General features: G+C 33.2%; 2 protein-coding genes across 9 annotated transcripts; one reads left to right on the top strand and one right to left on the bottom strand.

Annotated features, from left to right (window-relative positions):
• The first annotated feature begins 760 nt into the window (after nucleotides 1-760).
• LOC128167324 (exosome complex component RRP46-like) lies at nucleotides 761-2,015 on the top strand. Its single transcript, XM_052832985.1, has 2 exons — nucleotides 761-888; nucleotides 1,138-2,015. Exon 2 carries the CDS (start codon nucleotides 1,141-1,143, stop codon nucleotides 1,786-1,788), a length of 648 nt encoding a protein of 215 aa, XP_052688945.1. The 5' UTR covers nucleotides 761-888; nucleotides 1,138-1,140; the 3' UTR covers nucleotides 1,789-2,015.
• An 884-nt stretch (nucleotides 2,016-2,899) lies between these two features.
• LOC128167319 (rho GTPase-activating protein 17-like) lies at nucleotides 2,900-24,036 on the bottom strand. 8 transcript variants are annotated; one of them, XM_052832971.1, is made up of 21 exons: nucleotides 23,826-23,965; nucleotides 21,577-21,635; nucleotides 20,372-20,395; nucleotides 15,335-15,476; nucleotides 15,166-15,242; nucleotides 14,899-15,010; nucleotides 14,542-14,618; nucleotides 13,926-14,046; nucleotides 13,072-13,140; nucleotides 12,792-12,873; nucleotides 12,571-12,698; nucleotides 12,384-12,431; nucleotides 12,126-12,274; nucleotides 11,891-11,965; nucleotides 11,617-11,733; nucleotides 11,357-11,436; nucleotides 9,527-10,183; nucleotides 8,226-8,397; nucleotides 6,893-7,323; nucleotides 5,168-5,197; nucleotides 2,900-3,851 (listed from the first exon to the last, which is right to left on the bottom strand). In XM_052832971.1, exons 2-21 carry the CDS (start codon nucleotides 21,600-21,602, stop codon nucleotides 3,820-3,822), a joined length of 2,649 nt encoding a protein of 882 aa, XP_052688931.1. In that variant the 5' UTR covers nucleotides 21,603-21,635; nucleotides 23,826-23,965; the 3' UTR covers nucleotides 2,900-3,819. The 8 variants fall into 8 exon arrangements, with proteins under 8 accessions (XP_052688931.1, XP_052688934.1, XP_052688936.1 ...); XM_052832974.1 differs by lacking the exon at nucleotides 20,372-20,395; XM_052832976.1 differs by lacking the exons at nucleotides 20,372-20,395; nucleotides 21,577-21,635 and having other exon boundaries at nucleotides 9,908-10,183; nucleotides 23,826-24,036.
• Nucleotides 24,037-24,056: the final 20 nt, after the last annotated feature.

The following is a 24,056-nucleotide window of genomic DNA, read 5'->3' on the forward strand; positions in this document are numbered from 1 at the left end:
AATGCATTTTAAAATGCGTAAATGGTATATCTTGAAAGTGTAATACACCTTTCATTGGACATGGAAAACAGATCTATTTGGTTAACATAGGAAATAAATTTGTTAATAATAATATAAGTTATCCAGGTTTAATCAAGGATGTACAGGGATTTACCCCGGGTTGTATTCCATACACCCTGAGACCCTGGATGACAAATTTATTTCCTGTTTTACAAATTTTGAAAAATGTATTGTTTTACCAGTGCTTTGCAACTTAAAAATCAATTAATATTAATTGAAATTGTGCTCATTCATTGCTGTTAAGATATTGGGATTTTGACAGATTATTTATTCATTTACTTCATTGAATGTTACACTGTTTTGCGCAAAGATCTATAGGTGCACTTGTTTAAAAAAAGAATTGCTTTGTGACATCACATTTTATTTATACCCAGCTTTAGCAGGTGGTACAAAAATTTACAAGCCAGCTTGTTAACCATTCAGATCTCGCGTTACAAGGGACATAGGAAATAAGTAATAATATGCCCAGTATATAAACAGTTGTTTAAGATCTTCATGAGAAGTGCAAAGCTCAATTAGTGATATGCTTGACTATGGTAAATCATCCTGTTTCAAAGGGAACTCAAATGAATATCTGGAGAAAAAAACCTTTTTACACAGGATATATTCTTCTACATCGTAGTAATATTTTTTTTTTTACATCTTTTCAGAAAGCTGCTTTTATTATGGCTATTGTTGTTCGTGTGAGCAATGTGGCCCATGGGCCTCTTGGTTTATCATACGAATCAGTTTACGAACAACTGTTTAATTCCGAACACCCCGAAAGTGAACCATGTGAAGATCGAAAATATCTCAAGATCTTTTAAAACTTTAAACAGACACATTTTAGTGAGTAGCTTTAAAAATGTATTAAATTTGAGGAGCTTAAAATTTCATTTATCTAACAATAATTGTTACTTTACCGGTAAACGATTACCAATTTACAACATTTTGTGGTCATGAAGCATGTAGAGAAAGCGATGACATCCTATGCAAGTTATGTTTAATCAGGACGTTTAAACGTCCCTGCTATAATGATATTTTCAAAGGCAATTTTGTAAGCTTCATTAATCTAGTTAATTTTGGTTTTGATTTCAGTTCATGGAGTCCGAGATAAGCAAATTAAGACAGTTGTCAAGCACTCTGGGAGATTTGTCCCGCCCTGATGGGGATGCCACAGTGTCTCAGGGAGACACATGTGTAACCTCAGCGGTGTATGGACCTGGTGAAGTTAAGGTAACTAAAGAACTATTGGACAAGGCTACCATAGATGTGGTGTACAAACCAAAATCAGGCTTGCCAGGCTGTGCAGAGAAATTATTGGAGAGAACTATCCGAAATTCTTGTGAAACAGTCATCCTTGGAAACCTTCATCCCAGGTCATCCATTTCCATTACTGTTCAAGAGATCCAAAATCGTGGCTCTCTTCTTTCATGTTGCATCAACAGTACCTGCATGGCTCTGTTAGATTCTGGTGTGAGTATGCGGTACCTTATGGCAGCAGTGTCTTGTGCAATAAATGACAATGGCAGCATCATTATGGACCCCAACACTTTGCAGGAACAAAGTGCAGTTGCTGTGTTGACTTTTGTTTTTGAAAATTGTAATTATGGAGTGATCACTGTCAGTGCAAAAGGTTGTTACACATTAGATCAGTTTCAACAATGTTTGTCAAAGTGTAGAGATGCTAGTAAATATGTGTTCCAGTTTTTCAAGGACTCTATATCCAAAAAGTTATCAAAACAATAAATCTTAAAATGAAATTGTTTGACATTTGATTCATTGAAAATTTACCATGCAGTTAGATAGTAGATTTCATTTATTTTACATTTATTGTGTCAATTTTTTTTTATATGTATGTATGCCTCATCTATGAGATTTTCAATATTTGTCGTAATGTAAATGACTATGTATGAGGCCTAAAATAAAATTGTTTGCAGTTGCCTACTGATACATTTAAAATTCATCCAACCAAATTTTTAAGCTTCTTGGGTGAAGGATTTTTTAAATTCAAAACCTGATTCTTGTTTCATCAAATATGTGATGGAAGAAGATTATTCATGATTTTGATTGCAATTCTAATAGACCAGAAAATGAATGCAAACAACAGAAAGTGCATGGCTTTTTCTTGACAATTAAAACTATCTAGACCTTTGTCCATTGATGTATTAAAGGCATACAATGATCAAGTTTAATTTGACCCAGTATTTCAAAGTCAAGTACCTGTATTTACATCTGGTATCCATATTTCAATGATGTGATTCACAGTGGTAATTGGAATCTCCTAGTTACTCGAGATCCCTAGCAGCTTGATCCCTAGTAAGTTTGGTGTTCAAACTTTGAATGGTGGTAGCAGTTTCCTATTAAAGCTGAACACCGCTCTTAAATAGGCACTGTCCACTATATTTCTTTTTCACTACCATTATCCCTACAACCCCTATATAAGCTGGAGACCTCTTAGCAGTTTAAAGTATTTTGCTGTAGAGGTCTCACTGTGTGGACGTACATTTTGCCTCGCCGTGTTACTCGGTCGGCACGAGATTATCAAGTTCTTTTTTCAAGCCAGGAAAATACTAACATCAATTAAACTGGTCAAAATATAATTTACAAACAGAATATGCACATAAAATGCATAAATTCCAAAGACCACAAAAGGAATACTACATGTCGGCCACAAGTTTCAGGTGTGCAGTCGGGTGAAACGAAATTGAAGGGTTTTTATACCAGGTATCTGTGTGACAGTGCCTATTTACGAGCAGTGTTCAGCTTTAACTCGGCTGCTTTCAAGATAAATCTGGGACAAGGATTTTTATCAAAGCATGCATCCTTTTTCTTATAAATGAAGGAAAAAACACCAAAAGCATTGTTCATTGACAATATATTTCAAGATTTATTTAAAATACACAACTGTAAAGTGTGAGACTGAACCAAAGGAAAAATCAAAGTACATATCTCTCGTCACCCCTCAGCTGTGTAAAAACTGTTTATTGACTGACATCACAAACATAACTACCTGGCAACATTCTGACTCAAACTTATCTCTGATTACACATATCAGTACAAAAAATATTTTCAATACAAATCATATATAAATACATGTATATTCGATTTGAAGGATATTGCATACAATATATTTCAAGAGACATTAGAAATATGTCAGAGAATATTCATTATCACATGTAACTGTAAAGCAAAATAGTGAATCTTTTGATAGTAAACCATTTCTATTCAGATTTACACTTTAAAATGATAAAAAAATCAATTATTTGTAAAATTTACTATACATGTAATTATTTCTTTGTTCCATAATCTTGGAAGATACTCTATATATTTATAAATTTAAGCACTTTCTGGCAATAAATAAATAATTTTTGTCATCATTCTACTCGGCAAGTACCCTGAACTTCAGCTGTAGATTTCTGCCTTTTTATTTTGGTGTATACATGTATTATCAAGAATGATATATTATCAGGACCTTGTTACAACTTTATTGTAATTCTAGTATTTGATTCAAGCCTCTTTTGTTAAATAATTTGGATTGATGATAGCAATGGGGATTCCAATTTTATCACATAACTTTGATTCATTTTTCTGCACTTGTTGTACTTCAATATGCTCAAAACACAGATGAGACAAAATGGAACTGTTTTCTATTTTAACCAAATAGTTTGTAAATTACAACATCAAAAAAAAAAAATGAAAGCCCACAAAAAGTATGAACAAGAAACATGTGGAATGCAAGAAAGCAAGATGCAGTTAATGGAGGCAGGTCAATCAAGGTTACAGGGTACCAGTTTTGTTTAAACACCCACCTGCAAATAAGGCAAATTATTAAATACACACAAAACAATAATCTCAAAATAAACAAGGCATGCAATTAACTTAAAACTGTTAATCACATAAATAAAATAAATTTCAAATAACTCTGTAAAATTACTCTAGAACTAAAGAAAAGCAACTTATAATTAATGCACTTTTGTGAAAAAACGTTTCTAAATTTGTTTGCTGTCAATTTTCTGCCATAAATATTTGTGGGTTTTTAAGGTTATAAACGTATGCATTTAAACCATATGGTTTTTTCTCTCTCTTTTATAATTAATTTAAAGTTAATAAGAAACACAAAATTAGTTGTTCCACATGACAAGACATTATCAGACAACTTGGCAATATGTTTACTGATCGATACACAAGTAAACTTAATATTTTGATGGTTTAAGCTTGCTTAATACAATGTACCAATATTTATTCAATAAAATGACCCATTGGTATATTTAAACTTTTATTAGTTAAAAATCTATATGCATCCAAGGTATCAAAATAATCCAGTGCACGTAATTACCACTCAACAAACAATGTTTCTTAAGATTTTATCAAATCATATTTTGTATAAACAATGCCAAGTTGTCTGAAAGCTGACACAACTTTATCCCAATTTGTTAGAAGCATTTAGCAGATTTGTAAAATAAAACAAAAGTTCATGCATATATTAATTGCTTAATTAAAACAAATGCTTTGAAAATAAAGCAAAATATAATAATAAAACGATATAACAAGCAAATGCAAAATGCTGTGTAAAGTTGGGTGGTAGAAGTACACAATGCAAACCCAAGATAGTTACTGTTGAGAATATTCAAAGGAAACAAGATCGATTGCTATACACTGTAGTCCTGCTACAGAAACAAAGAAAAATAGAACATGGAGGTCAATTTGGCATTGCAAATGATCAACATGAAAAGCAGTAACATGTTCTGGATGTGTGCATTTCAAACTGAATTGTATGTTAGTACTCAAGATTTGTAGATATAAAATAAAATGTACAAGTTTCCATAACTTGTAGAAGGTGACCATCGTCATGCTTTCAATATACAGGCTTCCCTAACTGAGATCTTTCCAATTGTTAATGCTCTTTCTATATTCAACCATTCAAACATTAACCAAAAGAGAGAGAGAGAGAGAGAAAGAAGAGTATCACCAAGACTTTCATTATTTGTTCATTCTATAAATCTCCATAACTTCTGCATGCTGTTACACAGTCAGCCAGATGTTTAGTTTATCTCTTAGTTATATCCCTGCATGACTTCAAAAGAAATAAAATTATAATAGTGTAGAAATCATTCATTTGACTTACTACTAGGGTTCTCTTGAATGGTGGTAAAAACTAGAAAATTGTGAAGCAAAAAAATCAAAATTACAACATCACATGCAGGTACACATGATTAAAACTTTATAAACAAAACTGATCTTCATCTGTTAATGCGACCTATTTTTGTCGTTGTCAAGGTTAAGAGTTCCGGTAATAAACTAAATATTGTGGTTCACTGATTCCCTCCCCTCATGGGGTTTGCTCTAGTAAGTATAGAGTAGATATCTTTATTATAGATGGTCTTGATATACATGTCTATAATCTTATATACAATTGATATGTTCATTTTCCGTAAATACTGAGCAGCATGTAGCCTCAGATAGACCAGTATACAGCATCATTACCTTAAACCCAAAAACCTTTGCCAAAAAATACTAGAAAAGAAGACAAAAATTAAATAATAGAGTTATAAAACACACATGTTCTACATAATATTTTTACATTTCAATACATGTACTTTAATTATGTAAAGCTTTTGGATTTCTGCATCTGTAGTATTCCCAGACTTGCCTTTTTAAATTATAATCATAATGTTTACACGCAATCTAATATTTACATTTAAGACTATTTTTAAGTACATGTATTAGTTATAAGTACGAATCAATTCATCATCATTACTAGCTATATATATAAATAGTTATCTTCAGTCTGATTATTAAATGAAAAAATGGCATATTTGGTACAAATTACACACTGGTATATATGCAAGAAAAAGTAATAATCTGTAGGTACAATTTAAAGCAAAGTTTGCAAAATACATAAATAAAGGGACTACTAAATATTAAAGACATATACATGTAAACTATAAACATTACTGATTCTATGGTTCAGCTTTACATTAGGCAAGCATGTTATTAAAATGTGTCTCATGCAATTGTGTATGCTGCAGTAATGACATTAACACCATAAAATAAACTAAGTTTTATCCCTGGCCCTAATGCTAAGGTAGTGCAATAACCTGGCCTATATGTAAATCGCTCTAACGTCAATTAGCTATACATGTATTAGTGACTATATTTCAACAGACAGATTGCTGCTGGCCTGATCAATCAGCTACTAAAACATATATATATATATATTATTTATAATGTTTACGTACATTGATTACCTAGTATGTAAAATTAAAATATTTAAAAGATTGGAGGTAAACGGACAACAACTACCATAAGTATTAATTCATTCACAAATACAGTAAACAACTTTTGTAGAAAAAAAAATATTGCTCAAATCCAAAAAAAAAAAAAAAGAAAGCTGGTACAATGTACATCTGATGTACCTCTAAGAGCTGCACATGATCACAAAACCGAGTATCATAAATATGAATGATTTACAACAACGCTAATACTGGGTAATGTGCATAGCATTGCAACATTTCATGCTGAATTGGCAAGCAGTAGGGATTTGATTCTTGAATGAAAAGTTGAAAGCCTATTGAAGGGGACAAAGTATCAGTGCTTGAAAAAATATCACATTCATTACAATGTTTACATTACAAATGAGTTTCCTCATCTTGAGTGGCTATAGTAGGATTGGGAGGGTCCTTGTGAGGCATTACTGGGGGCTGGGGGCGCTGAGGCCTTGCACTACCTTGATGTAAGCGGTTAGAAGACAAATGCTCATTGGACGAGGATTGAAGTCGCCCATCAGGAGTTAGTAGATTACCAGATCCTTGCTTATCTAGGGATTCATAAGAATTAGCGGCTAGTCTACCTTGATCAATTTCTGGTAAGTTGGAGACCGGTGGTCCAAACTGTCCGGGTGTGCCGGTGGATGCTGATCGCTGGTGGTTTGGTACAGCGGGGGGTGGAACTTTGGGTCTCTCTGGAGGAGGAACAGTGGGCCTGTCAGCATGAGAATGTCTCTCACTTATTGTTGCTGACCTCTGTGGGGGGTTATGGGGTGGTTTCTCTGGGGGTGGAGGTTTTTCAGGGTGTGTTTTTGGTCTGGTCTGCTCCTGATTTGGCACGGTATCTCCTGGTGAGGTCTCCATTTGCCTTGGCCACGTCTGTGATTGAGCGGCTGGGGTTCTTGCTTGAGCTGTAACAGCAATGCTATACGGACGCTCTGGCAGATTTGGACGATCTGGGGGTGGGGGTGCAGGTTTCCTAGGAACCCTCTTTTGAACTTTTGAAACCTCAGCACTGAAAAAAAATAAAATAAATAAATGCATTATTGGCAAAAACAAAACCGTAAAAGGTACAGATGCAGAAATTTTAAAAATCTTTTTGCATGCAAGCACTCATCAAAATTTCCTTTTCAACAAGAATAGAATTCCTGGGTCCCCCGCCGGTCAAGCAGTATACTAGTATCGACCAAGGCTGATTTAGGAACTTGACCAAGGTATTAGTGGTATAAACATTTGGTATAAATTTCATGTAAATCCGTCAAAATTTGTAGACATGAGAGCGCTTACAAGGTGAATTTTGGGATAAAACAGAGTCATTATTGTGGTCAAAGTCCCATAACTCCAACAAAAAGTATCGAACAAGGCTGATTTAGGAACTTGACCAAGGTATTAGTGGTATAAACATTTGGTATAAATTTCATGTAAATCCGTCAAAATTTGTAGACATGAGAGCGCTTACAAGGTGATCGATTTTGGAATAAAACAGAGTCATTATTGTGGTCAAAGTCCCATAACTCCAACAAAAAGTATCAAACAATGCTGATTTTCGAACTTGACCGAAGTATTAGTGGTATAAACATTTGGTATAAATTTAATGAAAATCCATCAAAACTTGTAGGCATGAGAGCGCTTACAAGGTCAATTTTGGGATAAAACAGAGTCATTATTGTGGTCAAAGTCCCATAACTCCAACAAAAAGTATCGAACAATGCTGATTTTCGAACTTGACCGAAGTATTAGTGGTATAAATATTTGGTATAAATTTTATGAAAATCCGTCAAAATTTGTAGGCATGAGAGCGCTTACAAAAAAGTGTGACGGACGGATGCACGGATGGACGCCCGGCATTTCTATGTCCCCGCTCCGCGTTGCGGCGGGGGACAAAAACAATATCAAAACAACTTCAAGGATACTAACTACTCTGAATCATTGATTATTCTATGCTCCACTTGGTTAGGTGGGGTGGTAGGCACATCTGGAGTATTGGAGTCTGGACCCTCCTGACTGGTCATGGATTGATCCAATTCCGACAAATCAGAACTACTCCTTTTGTTTACCATAAATGAAGCCATGGTTCCGAATTCTACCTCTGAAACAGGTTTTTTAAAGATTATATAATGATTTCATAAATGAATCTTTCCTACACTTTATTTATTGCAACATTAATTATTATGACTTTATTCAGCATTTTAAATCATAATTATATACAAATGTATCTAAAAATCACATTAAAAAAGAAATAAAGAAACCTATTTCTTATAACTATTGCTTTAATGATGAAAAAGAAGCAGTTGGTATGGATTGGAAAAACACCTAGACCCATATATTTTTTAGCCAGCAATTCACTCAAACATAATTATTATAAGCAAAAGTGCAATACATGAAGTTACTATATACAATATTTCATTCTGGATAACAAATGATTACAGATTGGTAACTAATATACGTATATATACTTATTACTACATGTAATAACACAAAATAGGTATGAAAAGCACACACTGCAAAATCAAACAGCTTTCAAAGTAAAAGTTCTAAGGTTACATGTAAGCCAAAACAGCCTCTGTAATGGAAAAAGTCACATGCTGTGATGTGGAGAAGGAACTGCAAGAAATACCATCTACTTCAAACAAACTAAATTACCAATAATTCCAGTAGAAACAATAAACAAACAAAACAAAAGAATAAAATATTGATTAACTGAAGTAAAAAAAATAATTGAACAAAAAAAAAAACCTTCTAGTGCAGAGGGTAAGAAGGATAGCAGGAGTCAGCAAAGAGGAATACAGATAATGGATTATCTTCTTTAAGGCATCTTCTTACAGGACATCCTACTCAACAGATTTTGTGTGTTAAATACATTTTCAGCCATGTCAGATAGTTTACATTGCCTGGAGTTTTAAAGTACCGGTAAGAATTTTGTGTATAGCTTACCAGTAAATTGCCATGTTAATAAATGAATCACAATAATGTCAATGACTTTGAAATCTAAATGTAAATCTATGAATTGAATTTATGAAAGTTCCCTACAGAAATGAATATACATGTATTGCTAAAGGAGATCATTTTTGAAGTAAGCAGGCCATGCAAACAAATTTTTTTTTCTTCTGAATTTAAATAAAATTGAAAAAAAAAACCAAACCAATTTTTTAAATCAAACAGACAAAGGGGAATTAAATTGAAAGCAGAACATACAGGACTTCACAGGGGAAGCTAACCTTGGCTTACACAGCGGCGGGGCTTTCCTGCTATCCTGCTTCCACTCTCTGTACTGCTATTTTTTCTAACAACTGCAGAAGCTGGTCTTTGCATGTGGCCATCCCACAAATCTCGAACTTTGGTTCGATAGTCTGACACATTTTTGTCCCCACCCAGTGAATGCAAAGCAAACATAGTGTTATAGACATCATTGTGGAGATCTTTAGCCGCCTCGCTCTGGGGCGGTACAGACTGGCACCTCTCAGAGTTTCCTCGCCTTCCCCGTACTTCATCGGCATTAAACTTAGGAGTATGAATTAGGTTAGTACTACTTGAGGGAAAACCACTACTGTTGCGGAAAGAGGCACACCCAAACTGACCAACAGGCCGTGATATTTCACCTTCAGAGCTGGACGTGACGTCATCATCTGATACACTGGCTGACCTCTGGGAGGGGGTTTTCTGGTCCTCGTTAGAAACATCAGACAGAGAGGTGATGCGGGAAGATATGGCTCCCATTGCAGTCATACAAGCCATTTCACATGCCTGACTAACAGACCCATGCTGTGGAGCCTGGACTAGGGGGAGTACAGTAGCAGTGACAGGTGATTGTGACTCCCTGACCCCCGGAGACTTGGGGGGAGCAGTCCCACGTATAGTATGATGAAAGTCAACAGCTGTACCAAAAAACCCATATATACTTAAGTCAGATATTTGCACTCTAGAGTCATGCTTTGTCAAAACAAATATATGTTTGTAAAACATTTCATTCAGTCCATGACCAATCAAAGGCATTAAATATACAAGTATACATTTTTTCATTACTGATACTCATCATTTGTAAATGGAGCTAGCACTATGCAGAGCATTAAAGACCTTTTGTTTTCAATATACTGAAAAGACACAGAGTGTCATGATAGATCAGCTGGATCAACATCATATGTTCTCCTTCATCAAAGAAGGCGTAAAAGTATTGGTAAACATCATGAAAGTTGGTAGACACTTATGTTGTTCGGCCTTATTTATATTTGAATTGATTCAGAAAAAACTTTACATGAAATACAAAAGATGAGGTGGTGTACAAATACAGTAAACATCTACAGTAATAACATCAGACACAGATTAATTCCTGTGTACTTGTACAGTATACATGTATTTGCACTTATTCCACAATTGTGACAAACAGTGTACACAAGGTTTCAGAACCATTCCAGCAGTGAAGCGAATGATTAACATCGGAACAGTACCATTGATTTTACTGAACATGTAAAATAATTTTCTCTGCAGTTAATTTTGTTTAAGAACAATACAAGAACAAACATATCTATATTGCATTGCCAAGTAGAGCATATCTGAATATAAACTGAAAGAAATAAAATTGTTAAATCAAATGAAATTTAGGTGATATAACAAATGGAAAAGCTATTCAAAAGAGAATGCGGAGGAAGACAGTGATCTGCGAGGAACAGAAAAACGCCGTTTGGGAGAGGGGGAGGGTAGTGGTAAAAAAGTCTGGTAAAAGGTGAACGCAGTGTCTGAAAATAATTGTTGCACAACAGTAAAATTTTCATATTAGCCAATGAACAAGCTTTATGACAATCTTTTAATGCACATAACCCCCCATGAATGATCTCTGATCTAATGCTTCCATAATTTGATTCAGGATATAGAACACCCTTGATATATGATTTACCCCTGATTTATATATACATGTAATAAACAAATTCATGGTTATTTTTAAAGAATTAAAATAAATTTTAGATGTCTTCCTGCATACATGTATAAATACAGCCTCCAGCACTAATTCAAGATAATGATAAACAAGTACCAGAGTATAAAGACTTGCTTACCTTCTGGAAAGAACCAGTCACAATGTGTGATGAACAGTTCTATCATGTTACTTATGGTCCCACTCGTCACCATGTTTGGGCTGTTAAATGACAATCTCAGATTTAATGGTTTACAGAATTATTGTACTTATATCAGAATCAGTGTATGTGTTATTTATCATAATTACAGTTATATAACTTATTCTACAATTATGTATTTCAAAGTAACATTGCATATTGTTTATCAGTATCATGAGTTCATGACTAGCATGAAGACCTACCCATTATCTCCTTCTGACCAGAGAAGATTTGGTCCAATTACAATGGCTATGTTGCTGGGGGTCATCTTATTCTCATCAGATTTTTCAGCTAACTTAGCCAAAAATTTAATTAAATACCTGCAACAAAAGGGAATACAAATAATAAAATTTGTTCTTATATTTTTAAAATTTTATGAAACAATATCCTACAAACATTCATGGACTCTATAGTGAATATCAGTACTGATAAGACTTATTCTGAAAGATCTTCACTTTTACAGAGGAAAGTACTCACCTAAAATTATTGTAGTTTTGTTCAGGTAATTTCCTAACTGCTGACCATAACTGTTGCAATCTTTGATCTTGTGGCCTGAAATTACACAAAAATGATTGTTAAGCTGTGCAAATACCAGCACTGTAATACTGGTATATATAAACTATGTTTGTTTTACTGCATATTTGAAGTCTTTTACAATTAAGGTTTATAATTCCTATTTTACAGGGCTGCTGGCAGTGTCTAATTGACTTACAGTTTGGCCGCCTGAATGATATCAGGGTAGAGTTGTGTTGTGAGAAGGGGTTCAGGAAGCTCACGGAGATACTGTTTCAGAGCACCTGCTACTGTGTGTAAATCTTGGGCATACTCCTCCATGTCTATCACATTGGCATCAAAAGCATTCTGTAACAGTTACAGCAGTATTAATCGATGTGTCAAAATACAAAGGAAGGTAACCAAAACTTTATGGTATTAACAAATTTGTAAGATGGAAAAATTCATATACAATTACCCTTAATTTCTTGACTTTTGAAGCCATCCCTGCTATTCGAAATAAGCCCTATAAAACAGAGAGCAAGTAAAATTAATAAACATTTCCAAAATACAAAGTTTTAATTTAATTTCACTCATAATTAACCAGTCAAGTCATCCATATTTCACAAACAATATAAGATAAGAGATAACCAAACAGAACCCACCTCCTCATCTAGACCGCCCTCTATGAGGGTGATCACACAGACCTCCAGTACTAGAGCAATATCCCTGCCTGTTACCCTCAGGTGCTCCTCCAAGGGAACCCCATACACTGGCTTCAGTGGGTTACACTCTGTAAAGTCAAAGGAAATTATCATCTGCAACAATCCCTGCATAATATTTGACATTTCTTCACTTGATTCTGACATACATGTAAGATACTTACCAAGTGCTTCATTCAACTTGGGTATAGCTTGTTCTAAAGCCTCCAGGGCTTTTTTGTGATATGCTCGTTGAGCTTCTAATATCTAAAGTAGGAAATTCACATACATGTAAAATGCATCCTTCAATAATACATTTATGTAAACAAAATCATTTAAATTAACGACCTAATGTACCACAATAGTGTCTAGTAGTAATGTTTTTTTCAGCAAAATTTTTCACAAATTCGTATTTACCGGTACTTGGTAATAACTATTAACTTAAGAAAAAAATGGAAACCTTACTGCTATTAATTTACTACTGTGCTCAGCTTCTTTTGCGACAAAGTTGAACATTTCTGTGGCTAGATTATCCTGCAATAAAATCAAAATGTATGGTTTAGAGCCAGTTAATTGCCCTATGACTTTTACATGCACAGATGCAAAACACAGTTACAGTCAATTTGCTTTCAATGAATTCACATTTAGAGCAAAGTTTGATTCATCCCTCCAATGCTTAAACTTTATACCAGGAACATGAAGTAAACTTGTAAGACATTATTAGTTTTCAATACTTTGCTATAAGCATGTTGTACAGTGCGTGCACATGTACAATAAGTAAATTACATATGAATGAAAACAATACATATAATCATAACATTTTGCTATAAGCATGGTTTACAATACATGCATATGTACCAGTAAATAAAATCAAAACATGTTTATAAAGTTTCTTTTGACTTGAAATTCATTAGTACTTACCCTATTCTGGTACATCTTATCATACTCAACAGTCATCAGTACTTACCCTTGTCTGGTATATCTTACTGTCCTAGACAGTCATCAGTACTATTATACTTGACAGTCATCAGTACTTACCCTTGCCTGGTACATCTTACTGTCCTAGACAGTCATCAGTACTTACGGTACCCTTGCCTGGTACATCTTGCTGTCCTAGACAGTCATCAGTACTTACCCTTGCCTGGAACATCTTATAATACTTGACAGTCATCAGTACTTACCCTTGCCTGGTACATCTTATCATACTTAACAGTCATCAGTACTTACCCTTGCCTGGTACATCTTATTATACTTGACAGTCATCAGTACTTACCCTTGCCTGGTACATCTTATTATACTTGACAGTCATCAGTACTTACCCTGGCCTGATACATTTTATTGCATGACTCTTCGTACTCTTCCTTGAGCTGGTCTGCCTTTGCTGACACAGCCGCCATGTTTGCTCCATGTACTTGAGTTTGTTTGACAGCCTGGTTCCATCTAGAGTAGAGATAAAAGCTATTGACAAGCTGACACAATTAAGGTCAAGATCTAGTAAATGAAAGGTGGCTACAGGTCTATGAAATTCAAGATAAAAATTCTTGTAATGATGCTTCATAACAATATCTTGGTTTCATAGGGTGAAACGGGGCTTAAATTTTTGATAAGCACAATGAAAAATCATGTTTTAAACAACCATTTTCTATGAAATATGAAGAATAAAAGTAACAAATCTCCGAGATTGGTCCATTTTTGACTAATGAAATATATATAGAATGCCTACAGTCTCTCCAAAAACAATATCAAACAAGTTCTTGACCTCCTTTTTAAAATGATGTCAAATTGAATATAGGTACCAGGATTACTTTTCTTGTGATTAAAAATAGAATGTCAAAATATTGTTTTATTTTCTACATAATTCTTTTAAAGCCGTAAAGTACGGGAAGATTCAATAATTGATTCAATAAACAGCTGCAGCAGTTTTTCAACACCCACCTGCCTTTACAGGAGTCCATGTCTAGAGTTAACTTAGACAACTGTTTCTTACACTTTGTTATGGCAGGAATTTCAACCTAAAAATTAACCAGAAAAGGAATTTTTATCGTAAGATCTACAACATAATCAACTCTATCCCAACTGGAATAATAGATTATTTGCTGAACTCTACATTTTTTAATTAACAATTTCAAAATGCTTTCAATAATTGACAAGTACAGGTATGAAGAAATTTAATAAACAATTATTAATTTGTTATCCTTCCAACATTCTTTGCTCTTTTACTGCCATATAAATATAAAAACATTTTGGTCTAGATAAATTGGATGAAATTCCTACAAATTCATAGATACTTACATCTAAAATTTCTTGCAAGGGGGCTAGAACATTTTGCTCAACATCCACCTCAAACTGCAGGAGTTCTTTGGCCAGTGTGGTCTGACACTCTCCACAAGTCTGAAACATGGTTCTGGAAGAAAAAGCTCCTAAATGTCATCACACTGATCAAAAATGAACACTTTCTGTCTTACAGCACTTAAAAGTTGTTCAGTAGACAATATTCTTTCAACTACATAGCTCTAAATGTTCATATATACATCACTGCAGCACTGAACAATCACTTACCCCATAACGGAGTCTGTGCCAAGTAGAGTACCACTTTCGATCATCCCAAGACCAAGAGTATTCTCAGGTAACTTTCTCTACAATGACAAAAAAAATATCAAAGTCTTACAAGTGAACCTGATATAAGGGGAGTATCAAGCTTCAGTTTAAGGTAACAATCGCACTGTACCAGTCTCTTCTCGTAGTCTGTTCCCTGCCCCTGTAGACAGCCCGCGATCTTCTTGCTTGTGGATTGACATACTGTTTTAACTAATTCTACTCGTTTTTCTACTGTTTGGAGATCTTCAGACAAAACTTCGGACTTCTCTGCCCTGAAATATAAAACAGACATAGAATGCATACCGGTAATTGAAATTCATAAATTATAAGGTATGAAATGTATATATACACACACATGTATACATAAGAAATTTATCAACCCTGCAGAAAGAAACAGTATAACAAATGATCTTGCGATAATTTAATCCTCAAATAGAGTCAGAATAATTGCAACATGTTGATTTTCTTTAAATAATACCTTTTCTTTTTAATGATAGTCTTCTAATCAAAGCATTCTTTTAAATAAAAGTTTATGAATCATAAAGTTGATACAGTTACTTATTTATACAACATTTTATTTGTTTTACCTCAACCAAGCAGTATCTGAATATATACAAACAATAATGGTGTCATGAAAGATAAAAAAAAAAAAGCAACCTGTCAACTCTGTTAATTAACATGAACACTTTCAAACATGTTAAAAAAAAAACTTTTTCCATGCAGTTTCATATCTCTTGTATAAGACCAGCATGATTATTATACATGTACAAGTATCTATTTCCCTGCGAGTTCATACAAGATGTACAGTAATATATTATGTAAAGCAAACAAGACTCAGCAACCTGTCAAAAAAATCTGTAAGATAGTGATAGCTCCAATGTGTGGAGTTATTTTACACACAAGCACCTGACGTTATATATTTTTCTCATAATAAAAATATATACCCTATATCTAATAACACATATAGGGTATATAATTTTATAATGAGAAAATATATAACGTCAGGTGCCTGTGATTTTGCACTGTTCAATGAATTTATGGGCTCATAGACGATATACAAAATGACCTCTCTCACAAGAGACAGTGTGTATTGGTTGGAGATGAATGTAGACAGTGGAATTTAATGTTTATTGTGGCCATGACGATGGTTTACACTAGCTCTAACACATGCCGAGAATCTCTTGTTAACAGGAGGGTGGTGCTCCCCCTTTTAATGCACTCCTCTAGTCCAGAGCCCTGTTGTCATGCTTCATGTACAATTACAACACCACGGCTGTCAAAGAGACATGTATGTTACATAATCTATATACAGGTACACACCATTAGCAATCAGTGACAGCTAGAAATAAAATGTTTTCTATAGCAAATGAAACACCCTCATAATATTCTCTTTTGAGAAGTGGACAGGATAGCCTACAGGGTGTGGATGTAGGCTATGCCTGTCCACTTCTCATAAGAGAATAACCCTCATAACAACACCTACAGTATATCTTTTAAAGAGAAACCTGAAATTTCTTCAGCCATCTCCCCCCCCCCCCCCCCACCCCTTACCTTCCCAAAATGTAGCATTCAGCTTTAATTCATAATAACAATGTACCGGCCAATATGGGGATCAATCATATATGTAGATATATATGAATTTTATCCCATGTTTATCATATTTATTTTTTGTACATGTATAGTATTTAAACAAGGAAACCTAAAGATTAAAATGAATTGGCCTGATGGCTTTTTATTCCTCATGTTGTACGGATGATGTTCATTGCTGGTATATGTATGACCGCTGTCCTTGAACATGTTGCCATGACTCATGTTAAGTGCATTCTTAATTATCACTTTACTGAGAGTGGCGTTCTCCACAATTCCTTGTTTTCCTTCCTTGTAGACCTATGATGTACTGTGAAATATCTCCAACTTTATGTATACAATATCTATACACGTACATTCGCTTTTTTAACTTTCAGATAAATAAATGCATTGAACACTTTTGGGTATACATGTATATCAAATCCACCAAATCAAATTTAAGTGCATTGTATTTAGTACATATAATTTTCTAGTGGACCAATGTAAAGAGCCATATCATAATCTATCCAAAATATCTATATCAATATCTACATTCTGTCATACTAGTCACTTCCTTCATTATATAATCATCCTTCAATTAAAAATCTAAAGAAATGGCCTTGAGGATAACCCAATGGTAGCTCGGTTATATACATACACACTACTACTTCTTGGCTTACACAGATGTATTGAACTAACTTTAGATTTCATGTATAAAAAAAGATTGTGCATCAATCTAGTACTGTATGAATTTTTACTATAAATAAATTCAGATTACCGAGAGATAATTACAGTCAAAGATTGTTGGAAGCACTAGGAAATTCACCCACTTTGATATTATTTTTCTAAATAAACAAGCGTTTTATATTTTTAAAAGATAACAGGCTTCCTTATTGGTCCTTCCCTCTTGTCTAATGAGCAATATGAACAACGTTTCATCTTTTCCTGCTCATTTTGCTCAAGCTAGGACTTATCTTCATATTACAAATCAATTCTATATGCTATTGGTGCTGCCATTTTCATGTGATTGGGCGTTAACACAACATTAATATATATCAAAACAATTTTAGAAAATAAACTTATCAAATAGATATTATGTAGGAATTTCTAGTTTTAATGTAAAAAGTTTTTAAAAGCATTACTAAATTTTATTTATGTTATAGTGGCACTGAAGTTGTCCTTTTCTGACACCACCAGAAATGATTGAGTAGTTATTGGACGGATGTAAAAATTATCCTTTCTTTCCATACTACAAGTATTACTGTTTAAATTGAAGATTTAACTTATCAATGACAGTGTATAAATATTATTCTGATTAGTGTTCTAATTCAGTAAAATAACACAAAATACTGGTGAGATCAATATGGTTTACTAACATGACATTTAAATTTTACATTGTTGCAATTTCAAAGAATTTCCCACTGATTTTTTTTTCTATTTGTTAATTCTATCACCAAAGAAATAACCTTCTTAAAATTTTCAAGTATACTGGTATATTGATTGAAGTATGGTTTCAGTATATGGTCTTTGGGCAGAAATCAAGAGGCATAGAAAATATGGAATCCTTGTATACATACATGCCAAGTTTCAATGACACAGCTCTAGAATAACTCTTATCTGACAGCGAAAATATTTCTTCAATGAAATGAAGGGAAAAAAAATAAAAGGGGGAATTGCTCATCTTCAAATTAATATGCTAATAAAGCTCGTGAGAGCTCTAAATTCTCTAAAAACAAATAAATAGGTGTATATCTAAGAACTAAGACATTTTAGTGGTAAAACAAAATGAGTCACACAAACCAGTGAGAAGTGATTACAACAAAATGCATGCAGATTTTGCAAAATCTTGACATAAAATGTATCCTGGTATTATGAGATATGCACTTTACATGTAGCTCCCTATGTACTTAAATTAACCCCAAGCTCCATTCATTAAATAAGAAAACATGCTACAGACAAGGCTCATGAGCCACATTGCTCACTTGAGTAAAAGGTATCCTTTCTCTATTTTCATTACAAAAGATTCTAAACTCTGAATTTCCAATTGTGGTCACACACTGAATCCTCAGGTTAATGAAAATTGTATTTAAAGCCTTTCCACATGTATGTATTTAATATGAGGTTTAAGCACAATGGTTGGTCACATGGCCTCGTTATCCAACTATCTTGAACCTACACTATTGCTTAATGATGATTGTAATCACAAATCACAGTTCTTTAAAAATATTTTTGGAAAAAATAAATAAATTCTTAGATCTATTTCTATGTAGAACTGTGTATCCCCCATTGGGATAAACAGATAGACACTGGACAGTGCTTGATAGAAAAGCTGAATGGGGCCAAAATTCTTACAAGGATATATATTTATTTTTTCTGACTGGTATTTGAATAGAAATGGAGAGATCTTAAATTCCTAAAAATGAACAGAAATTATTTATTTAGGGACATATATACTAACAGGATAGGCAACTTCTACATTTGCCATGTTTACTTCCCAAACTATCACGCGAGCCTTGACAAGTTTTTAAAACTCTGTTTAACCCCAGTAAAATATGTAAATTTTAATCACATTATTGTTTTTCTCTTGTTAAAAGAAATAGCTTTATCATACAATTTTATTCATATGAAGTTAACTAATTTAGATATATAGAAAATAAACATTGATTTTTACGTATTCTCAGAAATGGGGCAAAAACGGGTCTTGGGGTTTTCAGAACTTCGTCGTAATTATGATCAGATCAGGGTTATAAAGTACAAATAACAATTCTATAATAATTTCAAGATAGTTTTTTAAAGGTTTTATAACGATATATCAGGTATCAGCATAGATATGTCAAGTTAAAAATAACCTACGAAGTCACATACCCCATGATTTCGGCGAGACTTGTGAGAGTTGCCTATCCCGTTAGTATATAATCCCCGATTTATCTTTTTTCATGTTAAAAAAAAGTTTACTTTATATCTTTCAGCATTTTTATTTACCTGGTAAATCTATCAATGAAACTTTTTGCATATTTCACCTACTAATGCAAAAAATATTAATCCAATTTTTTTATACAAATAAAAATCTGCTCATTAATTTGCTGCATTCTGAAAAATAATTGTTTGTAGCATGTGCCCTTTAATTTTCTGATAATCAAAAGGGTGTTTCTGTTAATGCGTTTGCTAAAAAAAATATTACTTATTTATAGAGATATACACTATGTTGTTTCAGTCTGGTACTTCAGTCAATAACACACATTGATTTAATGTTTACGATTTCTGATATATGGACTAGTACATGTATCTGCTTCCTGTATATAATCAATCATCATCTAAACTCCTTTCTAGAACTGTATTCTACTAGTAACCCCCCCCCCCCCCCCAAAAAAAATAGTACATGTACTAAGCATTAAATAATAACCCTACAGTGTCCTTACATATTACAGGCTGTTTCTAACAAAAACTATCCTAAGACTCTTATCTATATTTTTCACCAACAAACCCATTCCCCTACCTCCAAAAAAATTGAAATAAAAATGTAATATTTTCTAAATCACTTCAAAATCACATCAATCAGTAACTTGAATGTTCTTCGTTTTAATACACTCTAGTTACTTACTCAACGTCACTTTCTCTACGGTTACTGTGAATGTAAATCAGGGCGGTCATACAGAATCAATAAACACACTTGTTAATATGTGTATCCTAAACACAGTTTATATAAAATATGAGTGATTAGTTACAGTGCAAAATGATTTAAGTTAAAAGAGAATTCCAATATTTATCATCTTAGCAAGCTTTCTCTTTTCACCCTTGAAAAGGAAAGATGAACTCATCATCACCCTCAGCTAGCAAAGATGAAAATATTCATATAGATGCTTTGGAGAACTAATTTTCGATCATTATAAAAAACAATCTGTCAGAACAGCTCTTTTTCATTGTGTGATCCCTACTAATTAAGTATCACTACCACCATGTAAGCAAAATACAAATCACACTGTTCTAATCAACTTCTCACTAGACTTCTAGCTCCAAATTCTAATCTAAGAGATCTAAGAGATGTAGGATGTAAAAGTGAAATTTAACATTAGAGATGCAGGATTTCGTATAATATTCTCTCTGATTATTATGGAAGATCACTGTATTTATACCAATTTTCATTTTAAAGAAATTTGATCATGGATCAACCAACCCAATGGATATCTTTTAAATTCAACTAAAATTTCAGACCAATATATTCATATTTACCATATAGAAGAATAATTAATACTTTTACATGTATATCTTTCAAATTTCTATTTTTTTTAATGTCCATTTATTTTTTTCATTTACCGGTATTTTTTCTTTTATTTTTGGAAGGGGGTATTTAGTTCTATACATGATAAGATCACATTTATATGAAACAAACATTTAGTAAGCCCAATATAAATTTTCAAATTTTGAGCATAAGTGTCATTGATAATATCAATTTCACTGGAAGTATACCACTAAAAAAGCAAGGCAAAACACATAAATATGTCAAATCATGTCACTTTTTGCTTTTGCTGTACTTCATCAATAAAAGTAAAACAAAAGCAAAGAATAAGGAAGTAATACCAGGAAGATGGAAGGAGAACGGAAACTTAACTGTCACTCTACCACATCAAAAGTTAGATCTGATTATACAAGGACACAGAATGAACTCTACATTTTGTTTACAGACAGTATGGATGATCCGACCTTGTTATTTATATCTGGGATGTTAAATGATGGAAAATCTAGAGTAGATGCAGAATATACACAAGAAAAGTCACTACACTCTGTGCATTGTTAAATAAAACTTACCAAAACCTCTTAAAAAGTGATGCCATGCTCAAAACGGGTCACCATGCGCCAGAACTTAACTGTAGTATAACAGAATATAATGCATCACATAGTTTAGAATCAGTCTACAATACAAGTCACCAAAGAATTGTTTAAGGAATGCTTTAAAACTACAAAACTAAAAATGCTTGAGAGTACTACAAAAATTTGCATAGGTTCATTGAGGCAAAGCTATAGAAATGCATGCATTTCATAGTATCACAGCTACTTACACAAACACTTGAGCTAACCATGCACAACAAAAGTTAGGTGACAAATAAGAGCACCATTCATTCAAGAACGATGCTTCTAAACTGTCTCTATATTGGTGGAATGTGTTAGTAGAAGGATCAGCCTAATGTAATAGTGATGTAACATATGTACAAGGCTGTAAGCAGTAATGTCAGAGAAGGTAGAGCTAGTATATGATGGTGGCCATTCAATATCACCAAGCCAGGGAGTGTCCAGGTCTGTATGTAGTATGGCTATAACATTAGATCATAGGGACAGACTTGTATGTTATTGCAAAAAATTATTACATGTTCTGTGTGGATTAAATCATCAGAGCATCTTCCTTGCCCATAAGTTTTTTTTTTAATGAACCAGTACTTAAAATCAAGTATTACATGCTAATCAATTAATTAAAGGCTGATCGGGTCTAGTGTAAACTTACTCTGATTACCAAAATTAAATCAATGGAAAGTCCCTTTTAAAACTGTGATTATAGTATTTTAATCATCAAAAAATAGCAAGTAGATAGCACAATTTGTATAATTGGATATGATCTTAATAGAAAACAAGAGGAGTTTCCTTATAGCATATGCATTTCAGGAAAGAGTGTTTAATATCAATAAATTAGTTTCAAATCTAAAAAGTTAAAAAAAAAAAATTTAAAACTGTGATGCAAACATCCTGAACCCATTCACACTGTAAATCATTTTCTGTTGATTTAATATCTTTTTAAGTCCAACTGAAGAAGGTTTTTAATGCCATGTGTTACCAGTTTCAATACATGTATATGTAAATGTACGGTAGTGCTTTTTCATAACATAATCCGGGGTATATGTAATATCGAGGGAGAAAATATGACAAACAAGACCTCATGCATAGATTAAGGGACCTCTCAATTGCAAAAAAATAATTCACATTTTTTTTTCATTAATAAAATTGCATTTACATGTATCTTCACACAATCATAAATATCCATGATTTATGATATTCTGTCAAAGGCTAGTACAGATAATATAATATCAGGAAATCTATTTTAGCTGTTATGATCTAGGCAGAAAGATGCTCCTGCAGTTTGTAAAGACTTTTATATCTCTAATTGACTAATGTTCTTTTTGAATCAATGTATTTCAAAAATCATATACTTAATGAAAGATGTAAATTTCTTGTTAGAATCTTACAAAATTTGAGTAAGTTGAATAATAATATTGTCGAACACGTTTTGTTAGTGCATAACAAAACTGAATGGTGCAATTGTTTGTGTAGGCAAGTTCTAAGGGGGAAATTATGCCAACAATAGTTACTTTGGAATGCTACCTGTAAAATACTTTTTATAGTACTTTCTACAAAGAATGACAATATAAGGCATAATTACTTTTTGTCTGCTTCATGCATGAATTAAATTTCCTGGCATTTAAAAGTTCAGAGATATAGGCCAGATTAGAGATATAGGCCTCTGAAATGCATGTAATATGACATTACAAATCAAGCAACTCTTTTGAGTCCATTTAGTTAAATCAATTTCACATGATATTCAGTTGTAAAATGTTGCTACATGAATTCTGAGTGCAAATAAATTACATATATAAGTGAACAATATTGTATGATAAATATCACCATGAAGAAATCGATCTATAAGGAAGGAATCATTTTTACCTGTCACCTACTGCTCTAAAGTGTGTTTATCATTCTTAGAGAATTATTGATTTGATCCTTAAGTAAATATACATGAGTTCTTACACGTATACTACAAATACTGAAAATGAATTTTCTGTCAGACTGTGCACTCATTTCATGCCTTAATTTTCACAAATAAAAATTTCTTTCAATCACAATGCATCCATATATCATTATCTTTGAAGATTGAATAACTATAAAGGTTTCGCAACAACATTTCCATGCACGTACATACAGTATAGCAGGTATGTACGACAATGAGCGCTATATGATTTCTAACATGTAAACAGTACTAAATGTACGTATAAAGTATACACAAACCACACCTTCCCAAATTTTGGTCTGCTATTTGTTTCACTCTGAGGAAATTTTTTCGCAGATTCTCCTTTTTCAGCATGGCTTGGAGGTTAATGAGTGTTGTCCAGTGTATTATCTCATGCAAATCCACCGAACTGTCATCGTCTGTCAACTTTCCTTGTCACAGGACTCGTAAGTTTACACAGGAAATGAAGTTCACTTGAGACGAACAGACAGACAAGTTCCCTATTGTTAGGTAA

This window comes from Crassostrea angulata, chromosome 10, assembly GCF_025612915.1.
Source record: "Crassostrea angulata isolate pt1a10 chromosome 10, ASM2561291v2, whole genome shotgun sequence".
NCBI classification, from domain to species: Eukaryota; Metazoa; Mollusca; class Bivalvia; order Ostreida; family Ostreidae; genus Magallana; species Magallana angulata.